This window comes from Centrocercus urophasianus, unplaced genomic scaffold (assembly GCF_019232065.1).
Source record: "Centrocercus urophasianus isolate 14NV4802_14NV808 unplaced genomic scaffold, USGS_Curo_1.0 seq_22, whole genome shotgun sequence".
Lineage (NCBI taxonomy): Eukaryota > Metazoa > Chordata > Aves > Galliformes > Phasianidae > Centrocercus > Centrocercus urophasianus.
Window position 1 is genome coordinate 1,878,474 of NW_024884778.1, and position 23,169 is coordinate 1,901,642.

General features: G+C 43.6%; 1 protein-coding gene across 4 annotated transcripts in view; it reads right to left on the reverse strand.

Moving 5' to 3' along the window:
- CNTN4 (contactin 4) overlaps window positions 1–23,169 on the reverse strand; it is a 252,213-nt gene that overhangs the window by 117,929 nt on the left and 111,115 nt on the right. For all 4 annotated transcript variants that reach the window (XM_042823742.1, XM_042823739.1, XM_042823740.1 and 1 more), the window contains one exon: window positions 3,226–3,364. In XM_042823742.1, the coding sequence (XP_042679676.1) occupies window positions 3,226–3,280 (55 nt within the window). In that variant the 5' untranslated portion in view covers window positions 3,281–3,364. The remainder of the gene's footprint in view (window positions 1–3,225; window positions 3,365–23,169) is intronic.

The window sequence follows — 23,169 nt, forward strand, 5'->3', positions numbered from 1 at the left end:
ACAAAATCAGTTCAACCACATTCAAGAGGCAGTAACACTTGTTGACACAAGACTCAGCCTGAGGCTTTGGGAGAGTTGGGGAGCTTCACGCTAAAGCCCTGGTTTTACATACACCATTACAAAACATCTCAATAAAAGATAGATGAAAAAGAGTTCCGTGACTGCAGAAGATTAACAGAACTTGCTAATAAGGATTTTGGGGGCACATTTATAAAGCATATTTAACAGACTGCGCTATTACCACATACCCTGTAAGCAACGGGATTACTTTGCCCTTTTGCTGTTTGGGGTCACCTGGCCTTCCTCCCACCTTCCTGGCTCTCCTGCAATGCAGAAAAAAACCTCAGAGTTTTAAGGATGAGCCTGATCTCATCTGAATAAACCTCCTACGAACTTCACTGACAGCTTTCCAAGAGCCAAGAAGCCAAGGGCTGCGTCGTGTTGGAGAAGCGGTATTAACAGGAGTCATTCGGAGCTTTATCTACTCCAAGTGCTGTGCAAACAGTAATTAGGCAGTTGGGTATAGAAATGCAAAGTGCTGCAGAACTGACCAAAATATAAATTAATTAATTATAGAGCGGCAACAGATTAATCACTTTCTAGCTAACATCAAAGCACTAGTTGTGGGAACTGCGCAGCATCAGACAAAAGCACTGAACAAAATGAACTGCCATATCACTTACAGAGGACCAACATTCAATACGTACAAATATTTCTTAGTCTAATTATTTGTATTCAGACATGAAATCTAGCAGAACTTTTTCCGTACATAACCTACATCTGTTTGGATAAACACATGCATTCAAACTGGCTTGTAAATATTCATCTCTGTAGGAACTTAATTTGTAACAGACTGGGATGCCCAGATCTCATTGGAATTCAATGGGAACTGGTGAAGAAATGTCCAACATTTCTTGAAAAATTACCTTTCATTTGATGTAGACCAGCCCTGCTGATTATGTCTTATTTTATGCTTCCTATTTGTGTATTAAGTGATCAGTATCACGCTAACTTAGGCCTTGTACTGTTACGAAATTTGAAAGTCTGAAAATAAAGTATCAAAATGAGACACTTTGTGAATATATATACAGTGCACAGTAAGTTTTCACTCACGCATTTGCTCATTAAAGCCAGCTCTCTTCTCAAGCTGCATTGATATAAATTACAGTGATTTTTGTGCAACAGTGGAACGCACTTTAATGCTGATTGCTTTTTTTCTCAGGGAATGACATAGCCATGCTCTAAACACCCTGGCCTGAGCCACTGCTGAGGCATTTGGCTATCTCCTGTATCCTGGTTGTGTTTCTATCTCCTGGTTGCGTTTCTGAGGCCACTCCAGTCTCCCTGTTCAGAGCAAATACAGCTGCCACTGCGCCTTCCCATTCACAAACCAAGCTTCTGGAAACAGAAGCATCATTAAGGGGCTGCAAGAGCAGTTTGCTTATTGAAGCTGCTGTGTTTACATGGCGCTTGCTAAGAAGAAAGGAGGGAGAGCCTTGCTTGTGCTGAGTGCAGATCTTTGTTGGTAAAGGGCGAGAGCAAGTGCAAGGGCAGAAGGCAGAGCCCAGGAGGCTGGGCACAAGAGCAGGCCATGACAGCAAAGCAGAAGCACCTCTCAAGGGCTGCCAGGTTCCTTCATCCTCTGCCAAAACCTGCATGGATCTTCACAGGTTAAATCACATTACAAAATATGCACATGCACACTCGCACAGGTAGCACTATTCTTTGAGCAGGTCATTAACATGCAAATAAAACTTCAGCAATGAAGCTGCTTACTAAAGGAAGGTAACGAGGAAAAGATTTGCCTAAGAGTCACAAAAAAGCAAGACATTTCCTACAGCCATGCTGCTAGGCCTGCGAGACAAGCAGCTGCACTGACCAGGTGTGAGCCTGACCGCTGCTGTGCTGCACCTCCTGCAAGGCAAAACCAGCTCCTCACTCACTGCCCACTGCACAACTTGCACTGAGCATCTGGGAATCAACTCAGTAAGAGAAGAGTGATGTGGAGAGTGATGTGGTGCTAGGAGGAAAGAAATGCTGTTGCATGCTCTGCTGAAGCCTTCACTTTGCTGACCTTAAACTTTCTGCAACAGATGCCTATAATATAGAAATTACAGTAAAAAAAAATATTTTCCATGCTTTTGTTTTTCCATAGCTTTGTTTATTTGCTCGTAATAAAGGCTCCTGCTCTCTGTGCTCCCACAGCATACCTTCTGGAGGGTTACAGCTCCTGGGCACTGCATTGCAGAATCTCTCTGCATTCAATTTTCTGCCAGCTCATAAACTGTTGTAGCACATTTGGGAAAACTTGGAACCAAATTTCAAAAATAGGGACCAAATATGTACAGGAATAAAAGCACCTTTGCATTCAGTAGGGCCAAGCAAAAGAAAGTATGTGATATTAGAAGCAGTTTGCTATTTCCTAATGCTGAAATAGGGCCCTGACAGTGTTCACATGGAAAATGCACGCAAGTTACTAAACGAAACACTGAGTGTGAAACAGCAGATAAATTAGAGCAAACAAGATGAACACCAAAGTGAAATATGCATGAATTAGAATCTAACAGCCCCCTCTCAGAACAAAACACATCAGAGAACCACAGCAGTGGCAGAGCCTGTGGCAGCAGAGCTGCTTGCCTAGAGTGAGCTTTGCTGGACCTTTGTAAACCTGAGATGCCTTCAGGAACTGCTTCAGCTGCAGAAAAATGGCATTCTTCAGAAATTTTATTTTGCTCCAAACAGTGCAACTCTCAGGGGAAAAAAAAAAAAACAAATGTAAAATACGACAGCTGCAGAAGATGGTTTTATTGATGAAATATGTTATTCTAATTATTTGTTAAATGAAGTGTGTTCTTAGCTGTAACACTCCTCATAACACCGCTTTAATGGGATTTGAAGCTATACTCTACATAGGTTTAATTGGGCATTGAAATAAAGCTATACTCTACGTAGGTTTAATTGGGCATTGAAATACTTAGCATTGAACGTGAGAAAACAATGTTTGTCAACAGCAGCTTGGATTGGGAGATGGGCAGAGCAGAGCTCTGAAACATGGAGCTTTTGCTGTGCTGGTATTGTTCAGCTGGTGAAGACCAGCAACCTCTGGTGACACCAGCCATGGAGCACAGCCTAATTTTACCATTTTGTCATTGGAATGTAACATGCAGCAAACTTTTGCTTTGGTGCAAACGCTCTAAAATAGAAAGTTTCAAAACAATGCTTTACCTGCAAGGCACACCATGAATGATCGCAGCACGAGCAGCTCCCATAGCAACCTCATCTTCAGCTTCCCAGGGCAGAGGAGACAGGTTCAGGAACTGCAGGAGAGAACCAGGCTCCGTGGAAATTTTAGGCCACTTTTAATCTGTAAAAGAGAAAAAGAGATTACGAGGAGACCTAGGATTGTTGCTCCTTCTGTTTCTTGAAAGTTTACTTTTCTTCCCAGGGAAATCACCTCTTAAGATCAAGAAAGAAGCTTTCAAAAACCATTAAGAATTGAAATCATTCTGAAAAGCAGCAAGATGAGCACTGGTGTGAAGAAGAGGAAAAGAAGCTTGTCAGGAGAGAAGCATGGAAGCTTACGTAGAAAACCAGCTCTGCAAAGCGAGGCTCCATGTGCACTGGGCACTCGGGATGCTGAGATGCAGCCTCAGGTCTGCACATGTCTGCATCTCTCCATTTTCTCTCAACAGCAGACGCACTCACTGCCTCTCTGGGATAACTAGCAAATAGTTAACTCTGTAAACTACAGGTAATAAGAAAGTTATAAGAATCACTCTTGCTTCTCTTCAACAAATGCCACCCTCAGGTGAAGCAGACTGCCTCTCTAGGCAATGCTTGCTAAGCAGCATTCTCATTCTGCTCAGGGCAGGGGAATGTTTCCTGTCTCACATCTTCACTGTCCTGGAAATCTTCAAAAATGCTTCCAAACATCTGGTGAACCCCTATCATTTGCTCATTTTCAATTACAATTAGTAAGCAGCTGTAATTTTGAAGCAGGGAATCCAAAGATGCTCTGCTTCTCACTGCAGTACATCCACTCTGAACACCGCAAGGGCAAAAAAAAGTCTCTCTCATGAAAGAAACCTTTTCCAGAGCAAGCATTTAAATATTAAAAAATAAATAAATCAAGCCAGACACACATTCTTATAACTTATTTATATCACTGAAGGCTGGAAGTTAAGGAGCCTTCGTGCTTACAAGACAAACTGCATGACTAATAGCACGTGAAGGGCTATCATTAGAGGTCTCCGCTTGCTTTTGTGAGATAAAATTGATAGGATTCCTCTAATAAAGTCAGGTTGAATGCACTGAGAAGACCAAGAATCTGTCTTCTGATGCAATTTTCAAGAGGGTAGAGATTAATTGAGTATATTCATCTCTTCTCACGCAGACTGATTAGGCTAGCTGGGGTTAGCAGGAAGGCCTAATCAATGGAAACTAATAACATCTTAAGTGAGTGATTAGAGCATTAATTATTAATTTTTCTAGGAAAATGCCATCATAGACCTTTATATTGATTTACAAAGTTAAGCAGTTACTCTGTGTTTATAGGGAACTCAAGAAATGTATTTGTTTGCCCTCTGCAGTCTGCACAGACGTACAAACACTTTTTCCTCTCTGTACCACATTCTGTTGGTTACAGCTGTGCCCCTACAGTAGACTTCCACCAAAGGCAAAAGGCTTTCGGTGCTACACTCACCTCAGTGAGACTGGAGACAAACCCTACATTCACCAGCAGCTGCTGAAATTCTTTTTTTCCCATCATTCTTGTTTTCCCATGTACCATTCCCATCAATAAGCCCATCGTGTCACTTAAAAGGCTGCTCTTCATTACGCCACAGTGCAATGCTTTATGGATACTCTTCTTACTGCAATAAGCTACCTGAGACTACCAGAAAAATCACTTACAACCATTGATACCTAATTAAAAACACAAGAGGTACAGCACTTATCAACTTAAACCACTGCCAGGACGCCCATGGAAAGCAGCACAGACCTGCCAGCCTGCAGGAAGGCCAGCCAGCACCACTGGGTATATAAAACACAACATCTGAGCACAGCAGAGCTGAGCAAAATGCCTCCATTTGTCCCACGGGCTTTGAGGGCAGTGCTTCTGGAGAAGTGATGGAGATGAGAAACTGTTCCTCATGGAGGACCACAGAGTAGGCAGTCCTGTTTGTAGATTTCTCATGCTTCTCTTCATGGAATCACCAAGGTTGAAAAAGACCTACAAGATCATCCAGTCCAACCATCCACCCATCACCAATAGTTCTCACTAAGCCACGTCCCTCAACACAATGTCCAAACGTTCCCTGAGCAGCTGCAGGGTCAGTGACTCCACCACTTCCCTGGGCAGCCCATTCCAGTGCCTGACCACTCTTTCAGAAAAGTAGTATATCCCAATGCCTGCTCCCCAAGGCTGCTGGGTTACTTATTTCATTCCCTGCTTTTCTGTCACTGCAAGAAAATCCTCAGTCTTCACCTCCTTACTGCTTCTTGCTGCTGCTCCTGATGCCCCATCCCTCTGGGGGAAGGCTGCAGCACTCTGCCTGCTTACACCTATTCTACTCACAGCTTTCTGCAAACTACTTTATATTCCATTCAGGAAATCATGCTTCTCTAAGCATTTTAAAAACTAATACAAAACATTTCCCAAGTATTAATGTAAATTAGTTTTTGGCTTATAAGGGCATTAAAAATAGCAGGCTCTTTCTTTCTTCCCAGGATGATTTTGCACAGTCATTGGGTCTTGCTTTCAGACAAAAATAAAAGCTATGCTAAAAATACACATTTTTAGTACTCAGCAGAGTTAATAATTAAGCCAACTGAAAAAACTGAAACTCTTCCCTAGTGCTTGGTTGTTCACATATGCTCCATAGATCCAGCAGACATCAGAGGGTCACAGATGTCCTCCAAAGAAAAAGAAATCAGGTTCCCTAATGTTACCATAACACACACCAGTGTGGTACAAGAAGTTTCCCAAAGAGAAATGCTGCCTGTCTTATCATAAAAAAAAGTGAAAAGTAAATGAGATGATCACAATTACAAATATTTTCCTAAGGTTAAAATACAGCTGTATTCAAGATGCTGCTGCGTTTTTGTTTCTCACGATACATTCCCCATTTCACATGTGAGTGACTCCAATCTCAGAAATGTTTTCCTGTAAACATAGCTGCTATCATATCAGTAGGCTCCTTGTTGAAGTCTCCGTAAAATGTTGAAACACAATTTTTTATGGTAACAACTTGGGGAAAACGCAGTACTTGTATACGAGCAAAAGATACATAATTGAACAGATCCTTCCCATTTCTAAATGTTTTCTGACTATAACATCCCAGGGGGTTTTGCTTCGCTTCTAAAGCGCTTCAAAATATTTTATTTCCAGAAAGAAGTGCATGCAGTTTCAGCCTTATTTCTAAAAAGACAAAAATGACAAGTGCTCGCAGTTTGGAAGTGCATCCCATTAGAAAATACAAAGGCAACACACGTGCCACACAGATGTCTTCCTGACTTTACTTTCAGCATTCACTTTCACCCATTGCAAATTCTTCTGCGTGTGATTGGAGTTTGATGAAAAAAACTGACTCTAAGAATTCTGACCGTAACAGGGAGTGAGAGGGGAAAAAACTCATGGGCAAGGAAAAGGGAAGATCAGTGACAGTGGTTGTGGTGGGGATGGTTGGATTTGGTGATCATAGTTGTTTCCTCCAACCTTCATGATTCTATAGCTCTCATTTCGGTGTGGAGGCAGGGCTTGTTGACAGTAATTTCAATTTGCATTGTTAATGAGTAGCACTTTTGAACAAACACAAAGGAATAAAAATATAAACAAACATAATAAGGTCAAGCTATAATGATGCATTCAACACATCCTTTAGATGCAACTCTCTCCTCTCACTCTGCTGCAGCTTTCAGCAGAATGGTAAGAGCCCACTTCAGACTGCAGAGGCTCCCAGAATATTCTGAAGGAAAACTTTCAAAACTTGTCTCCAGCCCCAAAGCACTGCAGCAGCACCAAGAAGCCTTAGCAACCAGCTCACGTTTTCCTTCTGCACACCAGTGCACCACACGGTGCCAATTCTGTGAAACTCCAAAATAAATCACTGTTAATGAAGCATGCTGCACATACAGACAGCAACAGGCATCTTTTAATCACCTAAACAAAGAAGAGCCAGAGGTAAGCACAAAGCACCCTGAACACCAGCACAGGAGCTGCCAGTGGATGCAGCAGCACCTGCCTTGCCCAAACTTGCAAAGCATTACCAACCTTTCTAAACTGGAATACAGGATTACAAAAGTAGCCTTCAGACTTGGTGCAAAAAGAGAGCAGAGCGATGGGCTGCCCTGACCAGCGTGAAGACTGGTGTAGGTTCGCTTTAGCAGAATGCCACTAACCTGCAAAACTGGGCATCCAGTGACAAAAGGCGCCTTTATGTCCCCATAAAGTTGGGGTCTTCGCAGTAGTTTTTCACAGTGATTTTCTCACTGCTCAGTTCCTTTGTGGCAGCTGTTATTATGAGCCCTGAGATAAATATCAGCCTTCTAGGAGAGGCCCTTTTGCACTGGGAGAAGAAAAGGGAATTCAAAGGGCAACCATGGGAACGGAGGGGAGCAGGAGCATCTTGCACTGCATTCACAGCATGTCTGTCAGATCCTGATCCATCTCAAGCTGCTTTGCTGAAATTATCCCTTCTGGAGCTGTGCTTACACACAATTCGTGCACTAGGAAATACATATGGGTGTAACGTGCATGATAAAACAAATGACACACATACACCGTGTTCCTGAGACATGCCTATGACAAATGGAAACGAAATGCTTCAAAAAATTACCTAATAACAAGACTGAGAAAAGCAACGTCAGTTGTTACATTCTGTTTTGTCCTTCGGGCATTTGTTCCCACCCATGAGACAGAGATTTCATTTCACTCTACCCAGGAAGCTGCGGCCCCTCAGCACACACACACCACTGAGCTCATTCCTCTCGTTTGTATTTGTCAGGTTCTCTCCTGTGTGCCACGCCAGAGCCTTCCTCCCCGAAAAGGCAGCAGCCAGAGCCCAGCTGTCCCCTAGGAGGACAAGGCACACAGGTACATGGCATGGGTACACCTGTCAGACTGAGTACAGCTGCTCACCTGATTGCACCAACCACATCCACACGGCCAACGTTTTTCTAACGGCGTCAGCAAAGATCGCTGAAGGAACAACTCAGTAAGCATCCAGCGCAGTGAATCACCACCCACAGCACTCAAACATACTTTCTGCTGCCCTCCTGGATGTCAGCAGGGGGCGATTTCACCTCCTCCGAAACCCATCCAGCTGTGGCCAGCTGTGCTAGACAGGGCAGCCCTTCCCTCCCATGCAACACCAGGTGTGCACTGCTGCCAGCAGCCCTTCCTGACCTGTTAGCTCATCAGCTCTTACAAGCAATATACCTCCTGGCCTTATGCAAATACACATATGTGGTTTAAATGCTGTCTAGAAACTCCAGAGATACCAAACAGCCAAACAAGAATTCAGACACTCTTCCAACGTTTTGCTGTGTTGCAGAGTTGCCCACACAGCCACGGCAGCAGCAGCGATCTGTGCCAAACACTGCTATTCCCTGCTGCACAGCACCTCCCGCCTCGGAGCGCAAATCATCACCGATGAAAAAATGGCAGTAATTAAAGCCTTTTAATTACGAGTCACTAATTACCACACAGTACCCTGTTAGAACCCTCGCTCTTGTCCGCTGCCCCCATGAATTGCTCTGTGAAACGTGAATCATTTGTAAGCATGAACAGCAGCTCGTGGTAAGGAGATCTGGGTGACTAAAGGCAAACCTCAATTAAAGCTGCAGGTGTTCATCAGGGATCACTTTTTATCACTGCACCTTTTCCATGGAATGGATGTATTAAAGCCACACGCTGCACAGTGCTGCCCATCCTGCAGCTCACTGACCCACACAGCTCCCTGCCCCACGCACAGATAAGTTTTCCACGCAGGGTTTGGAAGTTCCAAACAAGCAGCTATCTTCTACAGCAAGGAACAAATAATCAACTCTGCACAGGATGCCAGCTTTCAGGATAGCAAAGAAAGTTTTATTTGCAAGAGGTTCAGGAGAGGAAGCAAGCCCTGTACACAAACGCAGGACGAGGAGCGCTTGGCCTGGAATGCTGTTTATCATCCCATTCCCAAAGTTTCATCTCCAAGTTTCCAAAGGCAGTGCTGATGCCCTGGCCATGCCCTTGGGCTGAACTCAGCAGTGCTCCTGCCAGCTGCAGCCTATTTTCAGTGCTCCATTTCTCACCACGGTTACGTAAGAAGGCACAGCTTATGGTGCGAAGCCAAACACTCGGCTGTTTGTGTGAAACTGAGGAACCCACGCAGTGAGGCAATACAGCCAAATAAGAGTATTTACAAAGTCCTGACCCGCTTTTCCTCATGGATGTCCAGAGAAGGCACAGAACCACTCCTGCACGTCCCTCAGAGTTTTCCTTACAACAGCAATAGCTGAAATCACCGCTTCCTTTGCAAATCTAAAGGTACATCTGGGTCAGATCCCTATTTGCAATGTTTTGCTGTCAAATAAATACCTGAAGGTGTTTGTTTCATAATAAAGCAAGCTGCTCCCCATGGAAACCAGCAGGAAAGCAGATAAATGGAGGTCTAGCTTTCACAGTCCTACAGAACAGGTAACTTAGCACCAACATAGTCAACTGGAATGGCTCAGATCTTCACTCTGGACTGAAAACAGCTGCCCAACCCCTCAGCCCACAAAACAAGCAGCCAAGAGGAGACCTTGAGGGATGGATGGACCCATCTGCTGCAGGGAGCTCGAGAAGCCAAATCCTTATGGTTTGAAGCAGAGAGAAAGCGAGTGCTGCTGCTCAGGCCGTGATGTCAGTGGGGGTTGCTCTGAGATGTAACTCAGGGAATATGTAGGCTGTAACAGAAAACAACACATCGCACTTGTAGTGCATTGGAACGTCACTAGTGATTTCCAAACCTCATAACTGCAGATAAGTGCAGATGGAAACAACTGCCATGGGCAAAACAGCAGGACTGAGGTTATGGCCAAAGGCTGCAGTCACCAGAAGCCCCTGGCCCAGACTGTGCTCATGCTGCAGAGTACAGGGCTGTAGACAGCCCTGAGCTGCTTTGCACCTCGGAGCTCCTTGGACATCAAGGCTCTGCAGAAGATGCTTCAAGACTTGCCCCCAGGTAAGGGGAGGGCAGAAGTGCCCAGACCCATCTCAGGGCTGACAGACCACCCCAGGCCAAGCACTACGCAGTGACCCCCGTGACACCTCTGTGTAGTCACTGCTGTTCTGTGATACACTCCATAATGCAATCTTTTTGCTCTGATTTAATTACTAAACATAAAAGGAAATAAACTTCAGAAGGAAAACAAAGAAATTGCACTGCGTGTAATTTATGGGAGCTATTCTTCAGCTGAATGCCATAAAACCCTCCGTGTTTATGATCCCCTATTAGAGGGCTGAAAACACACTTGCATTTGCTTATATTGACTATGCAGATTATGTGATATTGCCACTTTTTTCTGCCTCTGCCATTTTTCAGAGGAGCAGCGTATTTGTCTAAAGACATCCCTGCACAAAGCACTGGCTCCTACTAGGAGGAAAAAAACCAAAGCCTGGCTGTGTGCTCCTCATAGTCACAGGCTGCTGAGTAGGAAGCAGCGAGCAGCTGGCGGGGGGATGCAGGAGACAGGGGCACAGTGCCCAGATCTGCTCTCAGTCCACACTAACAGTTACTAGTTAATAGTTCACGGCCAGACAGAACAGGACCCAGCTCTGCAGTGGATAACGATGTCAAATGATCTGAGCTGAGCAGCATTGCAGGAATGGCGGGACGGCAGAGGGAGGATTTATTGAGATATCATGCTAATCCCTCGGTTTTCTTGTCATAGGAAACAGATGAAAGGAAATAAGGTTTGCAAACTTGACTGCAGCATTGATTTATGTATAACAGCTTCAAAAAGCAAGGAGCAGAAACGTGTGTTCCTGTTATCCCTGACTTAGGGCTCCGCACAGCAGTGGGCACAGTGGGGCTCCTGGCTCTCCTCCGAGCAGCTTGCCTTCCCAGCCACCAAAGGGCCGACGCAGCCACACTCCTCCATCCCAGGATTGAACCCAATTGAGGGGAGCAGCGAGAGGCTGGGTATTGGTGCACATGCAATGCAATGTCTTTGGCACCCAGGACAGCTTCAGCATAGAGATTTTACTCCTCTCTTTTGTAAGCTGTTCCCTGAGCAGCAGGTTCTTCTCCCACCTTGCACAGATGGAGTCGGTATGAAAAACAGGATGAATTCACACCCAACTGAGCCTATTCTCTGAAGAGGTGGCAAAAGTTCATCTCTTGCCAGCTTGCAGATAGGCCCAGCTAGCTAAGGAATTAAATATACACTGTGCATCCTAGTGCTGCAGTCACAACATTCCTTTTTACTGCCTATTAAACCCCCTTTTAGTATCTCCTCGAGTTTTAATTGTCAGCGTTTCAGCCTTCATCTGTGCCTCATCTCTGTGCCAACTCTTCTCCAGTTACAGTCACTATCTCACACCTCTTGTTTTGCATAGATGGATCTGTCAGCTCAAATTTAATATACTCAGTATTTGACAAAACTTCTTAGTGGTTCCTGGGAGCTTCTGGGACAGTGCTGTTTAACACATCCTGAATAGAAAATAAATAGTTCAAGAAAAAAAAAAAAAAAAAAAGGATTTAAAGGAGCACAGAATTAGAAAATTAAGGCTGAGAAGGAGATGAAAAACATTCGAGTAAAAACTTCATCGGCTTTAGCTTCATAGACTGGATTGAGGCTCCAGCACTGAGCAAGGAAGACAACCCACACAGCAACACAATTAGAGTGATCTTGGAATAGCTACATAAGGATTTACTGCAAACAATAAAAGTTCAACTCTACAATTTAAGTTATAACAGTGGGGTGTTAATTTATCTCCTGTTAAGACAGTTAAAGCAATGACAAGTAGCTAGAACCAGAGAGCAGAAATAGCCCATTTTACGGCCTGACATACAGATGGAAAAGATCTTTGATGTAACAGAAGCCCATCAGCTCCAATGGGCTTTGGATAAGACCGGGGTGGAAATATTAGTAAAAAAAAGCACTGTAGGAAGAAATGGTGTAATATAATAAATACATGCATCATAGAATTTGTCAGTTAAATTAGTTCTATGTGCAGGATAACTCATGAGAAACAACTATTTAACACTATAAACCTTCACCAAAATATAACAAGGAGCCCTTATTTCATTTTTACTTTAATTAAAGCAGCAGCTCAACGCACAGCCATTACATTCCCCATTATTTTACAGCCACCACACTGCCAAGAGAACTCCATGAAATACCCAAAGTGAGCCAGAAGTCGCAGATAAAACAGGAGAAAGATAAATATTTCAATCAAAGTGATGCTTGCACAAGAGCTGGCTCAATGGCTCCACATGAGCCAGGCAGCAGGCAGGAGATAAGCAGAGATATGGCTCGGGCTCTGATGCTATAAGCAATGAGCATAGGCTGATTTTAGTCTCTGCAGTGGAAGAATGAGTCCAGGAAAGCTTTGGGTTCCCTGAAAACATTAGACAGAAGGCAGAGAAACTGAGCTGATAGTTACAAACTCAGCAGGAAAAATCTTTTCTTCCTTTATCACTCTATGCATGAGAAAAAGAAAATCACCATGAAGGCACAGCAGGAATCACTACTGAGTGCTAATCACAGGATGGCGTTGTTTTGAGGTTGGAGGTATATAAATATTTAGTTTCAGCCCATGAAGTCACTATTTTTAAATGCTCCTTAGTTTATCTGTCTGTGCCTTCTGTCTGCTCACTTGCACAGAAGTTCTCAAGGCAAGCAGCCCTCAGACTTCTGGGTTTGTAAGGGTATTAAACTGTGTGCAAACAACAATTAATGCTATTGAGATCTGTCTGCTTTGAAATCCAGATGGGAAATGACCGTGGTTGGTTCCTGGTCTTCATTCAGAGAGATGTTCATCCAACTAAGTTCACAAAAACAATTTAAGAAAACACACAGAGGATAATTTAAAGGAGGACATTCAAACATCCAGGCAACTTCCATGAATCCTGACCTACATGTGAATTTTGTGACAAAGGCAGCCAGCAGGATCACTCTCCTTTGCCCAGACATGAAGTCGAGCCTGGTGCAGTGACAAGAGCTGACCTTGAGTGCTCCATCCCCAGACACAGAGAACACTCCTGACTGCAAAACACAATGCATGGCTTCAAATGCATGGGGCTACAGGCAGTCTTTATCAACTGACAGGGTTTCTCCAAATCAGCCCTACCATCTGACTTTACACAAGTCTGGAATTGTTAGATGGGGCATCCAAACCAACAGTAGGACAACAGCAGCCACTGTACTCTTGCACAGTAACCAGATCCATGTCCTACACTCATGTGCAGGTGCTATTAACACACAGTCATTAAGGACCCAAAGTAGTAAGCTGAATTCCGTGGCACAGTACAGCTGGGACACAGTGTGAGCCCCACAAGCTACAGCAGCACTTCTTTCTCTAGTGTCCTCCCATTGCCTACACTTCTATGATTGAGTGGAGGGTTGTTAGGATAGGATGGTTAGGTTGTGGTTGGACTCGATGATCTTTAAGGTCTTTTCCAACCTGAGCAATTCTGATTCCAGAGCATGAACGTAAACATGATGGTAAGAATTTCACCCTTGACCGAGAATTCAAATTATCACACTGATCAGCTTTGCCACACGTAGCATAGAAAAGATTCACATCAACGTTGTCACCTTGCTGGTGTAGAACAGCAGCATACAGCAGAGCTAATCAAGTGGCAAAAACCAACTTTCTTCTGAACCACGAGATGACACCCCCCAGTCATACCACCAAATTATTTCACTATAATGTTTTCAGCGTTGACCCATTTCTCGCACAAAATGTGCCCTCAAACCTCACAGACAGAAAGTCAATTCTGCCCATCTCATTTTCCAAGAGATGAGCGCACATTAGTGGCAGATTTTATTAGAAAGCAATCTTCTAGCAGACCAGGGAACAGGAGGTGCACCTGTAGGCACCCAAAATGAGGGGACGATTCAAAACCATGAAACATTTTCATTACATCCCACCAAATAATTTTAGCACAGCACACCTGGAAGCTGGACTCTAAACAGCTCAGCACTGCTTCTTTGCTCCATGAGCAGAGCTATTCTAGCACACAAGCCATGGGCAGCCATTAGGAGTGGAAGTCAGGGAAGCATTTAGGTCAACAGACGGACAAACTGAACTGCACCAAACTTTGGAGAAAGGTGACAACTAATACGTGTTGTTTGCAATATGCTGAACTTCTGTAACACACAGAGCACATTAAATCTGACATCCCAGGAAAGTGGAAAATCTATGCCCAGGTGCACAAAACTCAGTAAATTGATGAAAAACTTAATTCATAATATTTATATCTTTAGCTGTGATAGAACATAAGAAAATATACTTCAGACCTGGGATTCTTTTAAGATCAGATATCTTTTCTGCCTCTCCAGCTGGACCAGTTTATTTACTTCTCATCCTGTTCATTCATTTTTAAGAAATGCAATGGGCATATTGGAATAAAAGGATTTTTGTTTCTAGTATAATAAAAACGATGATTCCAGCTGTGGGGGGCAGCAATATAAGTGATGGATTAGTAGCAGAGTGTGGGTGAGATGGCCAAACTTGCATGTTAAAGACAATTTATATAATTATGCTTATGCACAGCTTAGCACATGTAACATCCAGGCAACACGCGGAAAGAAACTGCAGTGAAGCAGTGCTTGATACCAAGCACAGAGATCAATTTGTAGATTTCTTGTGGGAGAATCACACTAAACCCTAATATTGATGTAACGTTAAAAGATATTCTAAATCAATTGATATTTAAGGCTGCTTCACTGTTACTGCGTCTGGATAATGCAAAAGCCTTGTTAACCCTCATGTATGGATCTTTAACTTGGAAAGACTTCTTCAATTTCATACCAGGAAGAGACTGTTAATATAATCAGGAGTCTGTCAAGCTGTTAAGAAGCAGGCAGATTGTGTATTTCCATCTTCAGTGGCACGGGCCAGAACCCAACTTACATAAACTAACCAACTTCTGAAATTTTCAATGGAATATGTTAACAACAGCAGCAAACCTAATTCTATAGGGATCAAATCTGTTTGGGGGAAAAAAAAACAACCATCTTCTGTGCTCTTCACAGGGCGCTGGCAACCTCGGCAGAGTCGTAATTATTTCCTTCAGGCTGGGCTGAGGCCACCCAGCTGCTTCTGCTGCTTCCATTCCTGTAAATGCCATCATGATTTAATGACTCTCTATCATTCCTCTCCTGAGAGCAGGGGCTGAGCATGCACAGAGTCAGCTAAAGACACACAACTTCATCGCATCTTCTCATATCCATCATTTATACGCAGGGCAACCCACCAGCCATTTAACCTGATTAGGTTCTCATGCCCCACTTGCAAAAGATACAGAGATTGTCCCAGAATTATTTATAAAATCAGTGAGACGTGAACCAGGCATCTAACTTGACATGCAAGGAACTGCATTTGAAACTTGAAGGTATCCAAAGATTTCAGAAACATCTCTTCACAAATAGCACAAATGCGAAGTCTTTTGCTCTTTAACAAAGCTTGGATTTCATGAACCTTTTTCTAAATCCACCTTTTTAGAAACAAATCCCATCACATGGAGGAAGACAGGCCCAGATGCTGAACTCCACAGCTTAAGGCTTGTCATGAACTCCTCATTCTGAAAGCACCGATTCTCTGATGAAGCCAGGTCTCCCATCCCTTAATTAAGAGCAGGAGCTTTGTGTGTACACCAGAAACTGCATTTGTCAAAATAAGAAAAATGACACTTTCCATGTTTAAATACACACTCTGCTCTTGCAGCATTCTCAAAACAAGGAACTGCCCTCATTTCACCATTCACAGCATTTTCAACTGCTACCACCTAACACAGAGTGCCATGACTTGCATTCTGTGCCATCTCTGAACACAACGCCTTGCACAAAGGAAGCCCTGCAGTATTTCCAGCATCAGTGCAAAGCACACTGCTGATCCTGCACAACTCAGCAGCTGCCCTCCTATGCCATCTCCCTCCTCTGGTGACGGAATTCTTCCAGACAGCTGTGGGACTTCTCATTAACTGCAACTGCAGTTGCTGGGTTTTACAGAAGTGAAGAATTCAGAAAGCTCTTAATAGGTTTTCGTTGGTCTTTCAGGAATTAGACCAATTTTATCTCAAAAACAACTTACAGATGACAATATTGGGTAGTCCTGAGTCAACACTCCTGATGAAAACCTAGGCTACTGCATGAGCTTCACCCCAAATTTCACATTATAAGCCACAAAGATGAAAAGAGCAGAAAACCAAAGTAATTTTATAAGATCTGCTAATCATGAATGCAACATCTGACAAATCCTCTGTAGTTATGGAATGGTATACTGGTTACTGTTAACATCAAGGTGCTTTTCTCCTTGTCAGCACGATTACCTACAATAAATGCATCTGCTTGGTTTGGATTCTCACGGTCAACAAGCTTCCCAGACCAGGTGTTTCCTTATGGAAAGGAATTAAACCAACAGAGGAGGTTTCCCTAAAAGGAACAGGGCAGAGAGGTGCCCATCCACAGCAGCCTCCCTCTGCAGTGAGCACATCATGAGATAAGCAAAGAACTGAAACCTTCCACATATCCAATGTCCAAAAGATCCAGAAGGGAATCAGAGAATCATGCCCTTCTCTGCTGTAGGACTGCACGATTCCCTGCAGCCAGAAGGGGAAGAAGCCATGCTTGGAAAGCCAACTTTGTGCATGCAATTTCTTGCCATGTACTGACCTCTACAAAGGAAATACCTCCGCAGAAGAACAACAAAGATCATCCACATCCCTACGCCCCCCGAGGCTGAACGCTGTCACTTACTGCAAAACACTGGCATTTGCTCTTGGTTATATAATTTTAGCTCACACAGAGATGTCATTAACGTGGTTAAGCACCAAACGGTAGCTGAAGGCGACTTGTAAGTATCAGTCCATGCTATAAACTATTCAGGTTTCATAATGGTTCACACTATAACTCACCAGTGCACACGACAGCCGTTCCCAGCTCCTTGCAGCTCTCGCACACCCGATGCATTTCCACACCGGCCCTCCTCAACGTGATGCTCATCCTCCCTGTTTCATCTGACCACAGTCCTCTTCGACACCTACTGCCTGATTTACATTTCCTTCGCAGAGCACTCCAATTCCTGTCCCTCAATACAGGGTTTCCTTCTGGCAAGTCTTAAATTTGTTGCTTTGCACCGTTTGCCAACTGCCGGGGATAGTCGGCTTCTGTAAATTCTGCCATCTCCTTTCAAGTCTACAACGCTGCATTTTACATCTCGCCATGAAAGAGACTTTATTTCTCTGGTATCCTTCTGATGCTTCCCTCTCAACATTAAATCATTGATTTTCCCTCCTCAAAACCAGGCTGATGTTGGTGCAGCCCTTTGCTTTATAAGCAAAACTGCTTTATAGGTTCCTTGAGAATAAGTGTCTTTTAATTGTAGTGAACAGAACTCTAACAAAGGCTTTCTGTGCAATAAATACAGGCAGGGCTTACCTGTGATTTATAGCTTGCCTCCTACCATACAATAAAGCTGTCTGCTACGCCATCGGAACTATTAACTAAGCAGCATTGAGCTGAACATTCAAAAATCCTCCGATGCGTTGGTTCAAAGCCAAACGTGTGATGTTGAAGTCAATACATAAAATTGCAGCTAAGGAATTAACAGCTTATAGAAATCAAAGATTTCTGTCACCTCTATGCTCTGCACAGCAGAGCCTGGGTGGCTGGAAACACGCTTTGCTTTAACCTGGATATATGCTTCTTAGAGAGAAAGAATGCAATAAAATAGGGCAGATCTTGCATCGGTGCTTTTCTTCATTAGATCTGACTTGTTCTGCTAAGATATTGATACTTTGAAACCCAAAAGCAACACTGAGCTGATAAAAAAATTAACTATTTCATGGTTCAATACATTATGCACCATGAGTTTAATCAGAAATGACGTAGCCAAGAATAATCTGAAGCAGAGAAAGTCTGAAATACCTATCACTCTCAGCAACAAAACGTCACAAGTTACGTGCAATAAAGCATTTAAAGCATATAAAGCATATAGAAAACACTGCTTTCCTATTATGCCCTTCAGTGGCTAAAGAACACCAGTGATTAACTCTTGCAGTCCTTAAAGAAACCTTTCATTAAATAGCTTTACAACCCTCACACCCCCTTCTAATGCTGGGGGTTATTTATTTATTTATGCTCTCAAAGAGAAGTATACATACATGCCAAAGCCTGGCACGGTAGAAGAGGGTTGATTCTTCTGCTATGTGATGCACGCTGAAGCAGTGCCACAGGTCTTTTTCCCTCTGTCTGCTCGTAATGGAAATGCTGGATTACAACACTGCTAAGGAAACTCATTGTCATGACAGTGTTCACTTCAGCCCTTCCACAACCAGTGCTCACCAGCGATGCCTTTCACTCTTAAACGAGGGCAAACTCTTCTTTCAATTAAGGAAAAATTCTGAAGACAACAAAGCTAAACATACTCACTGCATGTGCTTAATTGAGGCTTACAGCTTCCCACGAAAGCTGAAGGCTACATAACAAAAACCCAGAGCACCTCTGGAGGGTAGGATGCTCACTCTCCCAGGCATGGCCCTAACACTGCACTGCTATTTCATCATCTCTGCCTGCTGTATGTTACCTGTTGCTTATCCTGTTCCCTTTTATTCCTAGGCTGCAGGAATGTCTGCAGCACTCGGTAACCCACTGTTGCTGCTCTTTCCTTTGCTGTTCTCAGTCAGTCAAATCTAATGAGAATATCCTCTGTCCTCACTGGTGAGTCACTTCCATACTTCAGAGAGGTTTTCTCCACTTTGAGCCTTATTGCCTATTCAGGAAACGACAACAATAACAACAAATTTATTTGCCTTTTTCTACGCACCGCCCATGGCACCATGGAACACGCAACTGCTCTGCACCTCAGACAAGAGCAACTCTGTGCGATTTTGGAGCACTCTTAGGCTCTGAGCTCTAGCCAGAAAAAAAGTCAACTCCAAAGACAGACCATTTAAACAACTGCATTACAAAAGCATATGAAACCAGAGTGACATTTACTAACATCCCGCAATATCCAAAAAATCCATACACCTGGATATAGGCTGTTATCAATCTTAAATGTCACCGCTACCGCTTACAAATTGCACAGCCTCGCAAAACCACAGCAGCACCCACATCTAAGGCTGGTATTAGAGGTACTGACTCGTGCTGCTGGTATGACAGTGCTGAAGCAAGCATCAGTGCAAGCACCTGGCATGTGGTCCAGCCCTTAGCCACTGATGGGCGCTACAAAAGTGCAGAGACAAGTCTTCCTGCACAGCACTGGCTTTAATGCAGCTTTGTAAGCAATTGCATTTGCTCTGAGTTTACAGTGATAAGGTCATCCAGGCACCTGGAGCTATCAGTAAGACTGAAAGCCAATCCTTAAAGTCTCAGCCATCTATCACACAACTCCAATTTTGGAGTTGGTAGGGAACAAAGCAAAGTCTTCCTGGGCAAAGAAATGCTTCTCTCAACTGACTTCTCAGCATCTAAATGAAAGAAATCAACACTTCTGGCACTGTCAGCAAGTCACAAACACATCCAAAGGTGTAAGCCCAGGAAAGGCACCCAGGTCTTCTCCAGCCATCTAAGCCAGCTCTGTGCAGGAGACACCCGGATGGCTCCAGCACCCAGCTGCAGTGCCAATGTGGCATTTCTACATCCCAGCAGAGATGCGATCTGCTTCCCAGAAATAATTTTTGTTCTCCTTTTATCCCCAATGTACCTGGCTGAACTGCTCAGCTTGCTCTTAAAGAGTTTTATCTATGCTCAGCTCGGAGGCACTGCAGTGCCATGCTACACAACAAGATCTCCAACTTCCAAGGAAAGCGGTTGGTCTAAAAAACAGCTGATTTGCTTAAATTAATTGATTACACACATTTTAAAAGAACAAAAATTAAAAAAAAAGAGAGGAAACAGCAAGCCCCAGGCACTGCTCTGCCTCACCAGCTTGATCCAGCAGTGCAGCAGCACCCAGCTTGTCCCCGTGCTCACAGGATGCCCAGCGCTCCGTCCCAGCCTCCTGCTGCTGCCCAGCACAGCTCAGCTCCTGCAGCTCTGCCCCTGGGGATGGGGAGCAGCTCTCAACGCCAGCCCCAACCACAGGCACGGACGTGCTCACAAGCTGCAGTGAGGGCTGTGAGCACAAGATGGACCTGTTCCTTGCGGGGTTAAACTCTGGGGACAAAGCTTGTTGTGAAGTCTCCACTCTCAAAGGCACAAAAAACTGTACATCCGTATAGTTTTTCATTTATTTTTTAAAATTGCAATAAGGGTAGCTATAGAGCTGCCTCTTTTTCCAATATATACTGCGGGTTTATTGCTTTATGCATGTTTTATTTAAGCCTCAAAGCCAGTAGCTCGTAAGGTCAACGTAACAAATATGTAATTGCCACATTTATTATTAAAGTAAACAGATCCTTCTCCCATGGCACTTCATGAATCAGTAAAGACTGCACTTGAACCTTCTCACACAGCCCTGGGTGCCAAACACTGTATTGGAGCTGTAATAACCACACCAACATGTACATCAAATGAATGGTGAAAAACAGTTACAGAGAGGAGAGGAAGCAGATTTATAGCAGGGCAACACCCAGGGGACATTTGCAGCTCCCATTCCTGAGCCAGCAGTTGCCCAGAGGACATGAGGATCCATCCAAACACTCCCAAATTGGGAAGGGTCAGTGGTGTTCTAGGGAAACGACCTCCAGGGCTCGAGCAAAAGCAATGTTTACTTAATGCAATATTTACTGCACTGTATCAGAGCTTTGAGGTGCAGGAAGGGGCTGGGATAAAGATCATGAAAAGTGATAGACAGCAGACCAACATTTCTCTTCCACACAGCATTCAGAACCAACCTGGGATTACTGCATACCAAATTCCTTGTAATTGAGAACAGAACACATTTCAGTGTTGTTTGCATGTCAATTAGGTATTTCTGCGATCGGTTATTATAAATTAAAAATTATATTATTCCATTTTAAAAATAATATTCTGAAACTGCACCTTTCTGGAAGATAACCCTACTTTTATTATAACTTTATGCAAATTGCCACAGATCCATTGAATTCAATTAACTGAACTGAATTCCAATTTACAGAGAAGCCTGGCCCAATAATTCAAAAAACTGCATTTCTTGAACAATTTTTTTAATCGACCAGTGCTTACGAATCTGTCATTTCTACTTCCACTATTGTTACACAGCTGTCAGTGCACATATTTCACAGGAACCGAGAGATGCAAAAAAAAAAACAGGTTAATTAAGGAGCTCTTGTACAGCCCAGCCACGTTAACAAATAGACCCCAAGAGCAAACAAAAAGTGAAGCACGTGAAAAAATCCTCAAGTATTTATTCAGTAATAAAACAGAAATCAAGACTTTAATTGCTCATACGTTGCATTCAGTGCTTCTTTTGGGGAGTAGTGGCATAAACCTGTTAAGCCACCCTCTGGGTTGCACTCACAGGGCCCTGTGACTCATGTTTATTTCTACATGCTGGTGGCAATTAGCAAATGATTTCGCCTGGCTCTGCTCATCCCAGCTGGGATGGATTCCCTTGGAGATGGGCTACCCCAGAAGGGAAGCCTTGCAACTTTAAAGCATGTGAGATCTTAAAGGTGTGTTGTTCAAAGAAGAATACGCTGCAATACAGTGAACAACTACTGAAAAGAAACCGTGTCTTCATTATTGAACCATTCCAATGTACAGAGAGATCAACAAAGCGGGAGCAGGGAGATCTGTGTAACAGAACACTGACAGAGGGGGAGAAAGAAAAACTGCAGCAAGCAATTCAGAAGAAAATGTTGAAATCTGATTAACAAAACACAGTTTCTCCAAACAATACTGTTTTAAACTCCTTCTCTTCTAAGACTGTACAAAGGAACCAACACTTCTGCTATTAGAACTGTGCGGTAGGACTTGGGGAGCTCAGACAGAAGAAAGGACCAACTCCTATCAATACAGGCACAACCAAAGAGGGTTAACCCCGCCAGGTGCTGCTGAGGTTGAATGCCTTTTGTGTGATGCTCTTCCACCAGTAGCATCGCACTCGACCAGTGGATGCATCACTCTGATACTGCTTTTAAATAGGAAAAGTAACTCCCTTCCTAAAGGTAAAGCCTTCTCCTAAACAAACCTCTGCTGTAGCGAAGGTTGGAGGGCTGGAACTGCTCTCAGCACTGTGTTCCCTTTGGGAGGGTACTGGGGTCCTAGAGCCCTGTGAGTTACAATTAGAATGGCTTACATTGGAAGGGACCTCAAGGATCATCAAGCACCAGCCCACTGCTGCAAGATGGGCCGCCAACCTCCGTATCTAATACTAGACCAGGCTGCCCAGGGCCCCATCCAACCTGGCCTTGAACACCTCCAGGGACAGTTAGATTTCAAACCAGCTTTTAAAAGCAAAAAGAAACAAAAGCTTCATGCAATGCCCTGACAGACAAGCACCTGCTGACATGTACCTTCTTTCCAACAGAAGGATCTATCCCGTACCACTTCAGCTCAATGAAGCTAAAGGTGTGGAAAAAGGAATTCATGCACCAGATCCCATTCCAGAATGGTGGTTGTTTTATTTTTTTGTTGTAGATGTCATCAAGGAATTTCTTGCTAAGAGGAGCACACACAGGAGAACTTTCCAAGCACAATCCTTCTTGGTTTTATAACTCAGCTAAGTCATCACCACTAAACAAGAGAAGTCAAGAATAACTTTAATTACTCAGCTTCAGCAAGTTTTCCCATAAAAGATGAGAGCTATCAACTGAAAGCATAAGCTATATGAGTAAAAAACTGTACTGCAGGATTCACAGAAAAACACTTAGGTTTAGAATATGAAGGAAAATCACCCTATATGTTACTTTACACTATACTGAGCTGACAGACATGAAAGGGTACATTTATTTGCTCTTACATCCTTGATGACTTACCAAATGGATCAAAGTCATCAAAGACAGAACAGTGATGCTCGACAACACTCATTCTTTTAACATTAGCTAT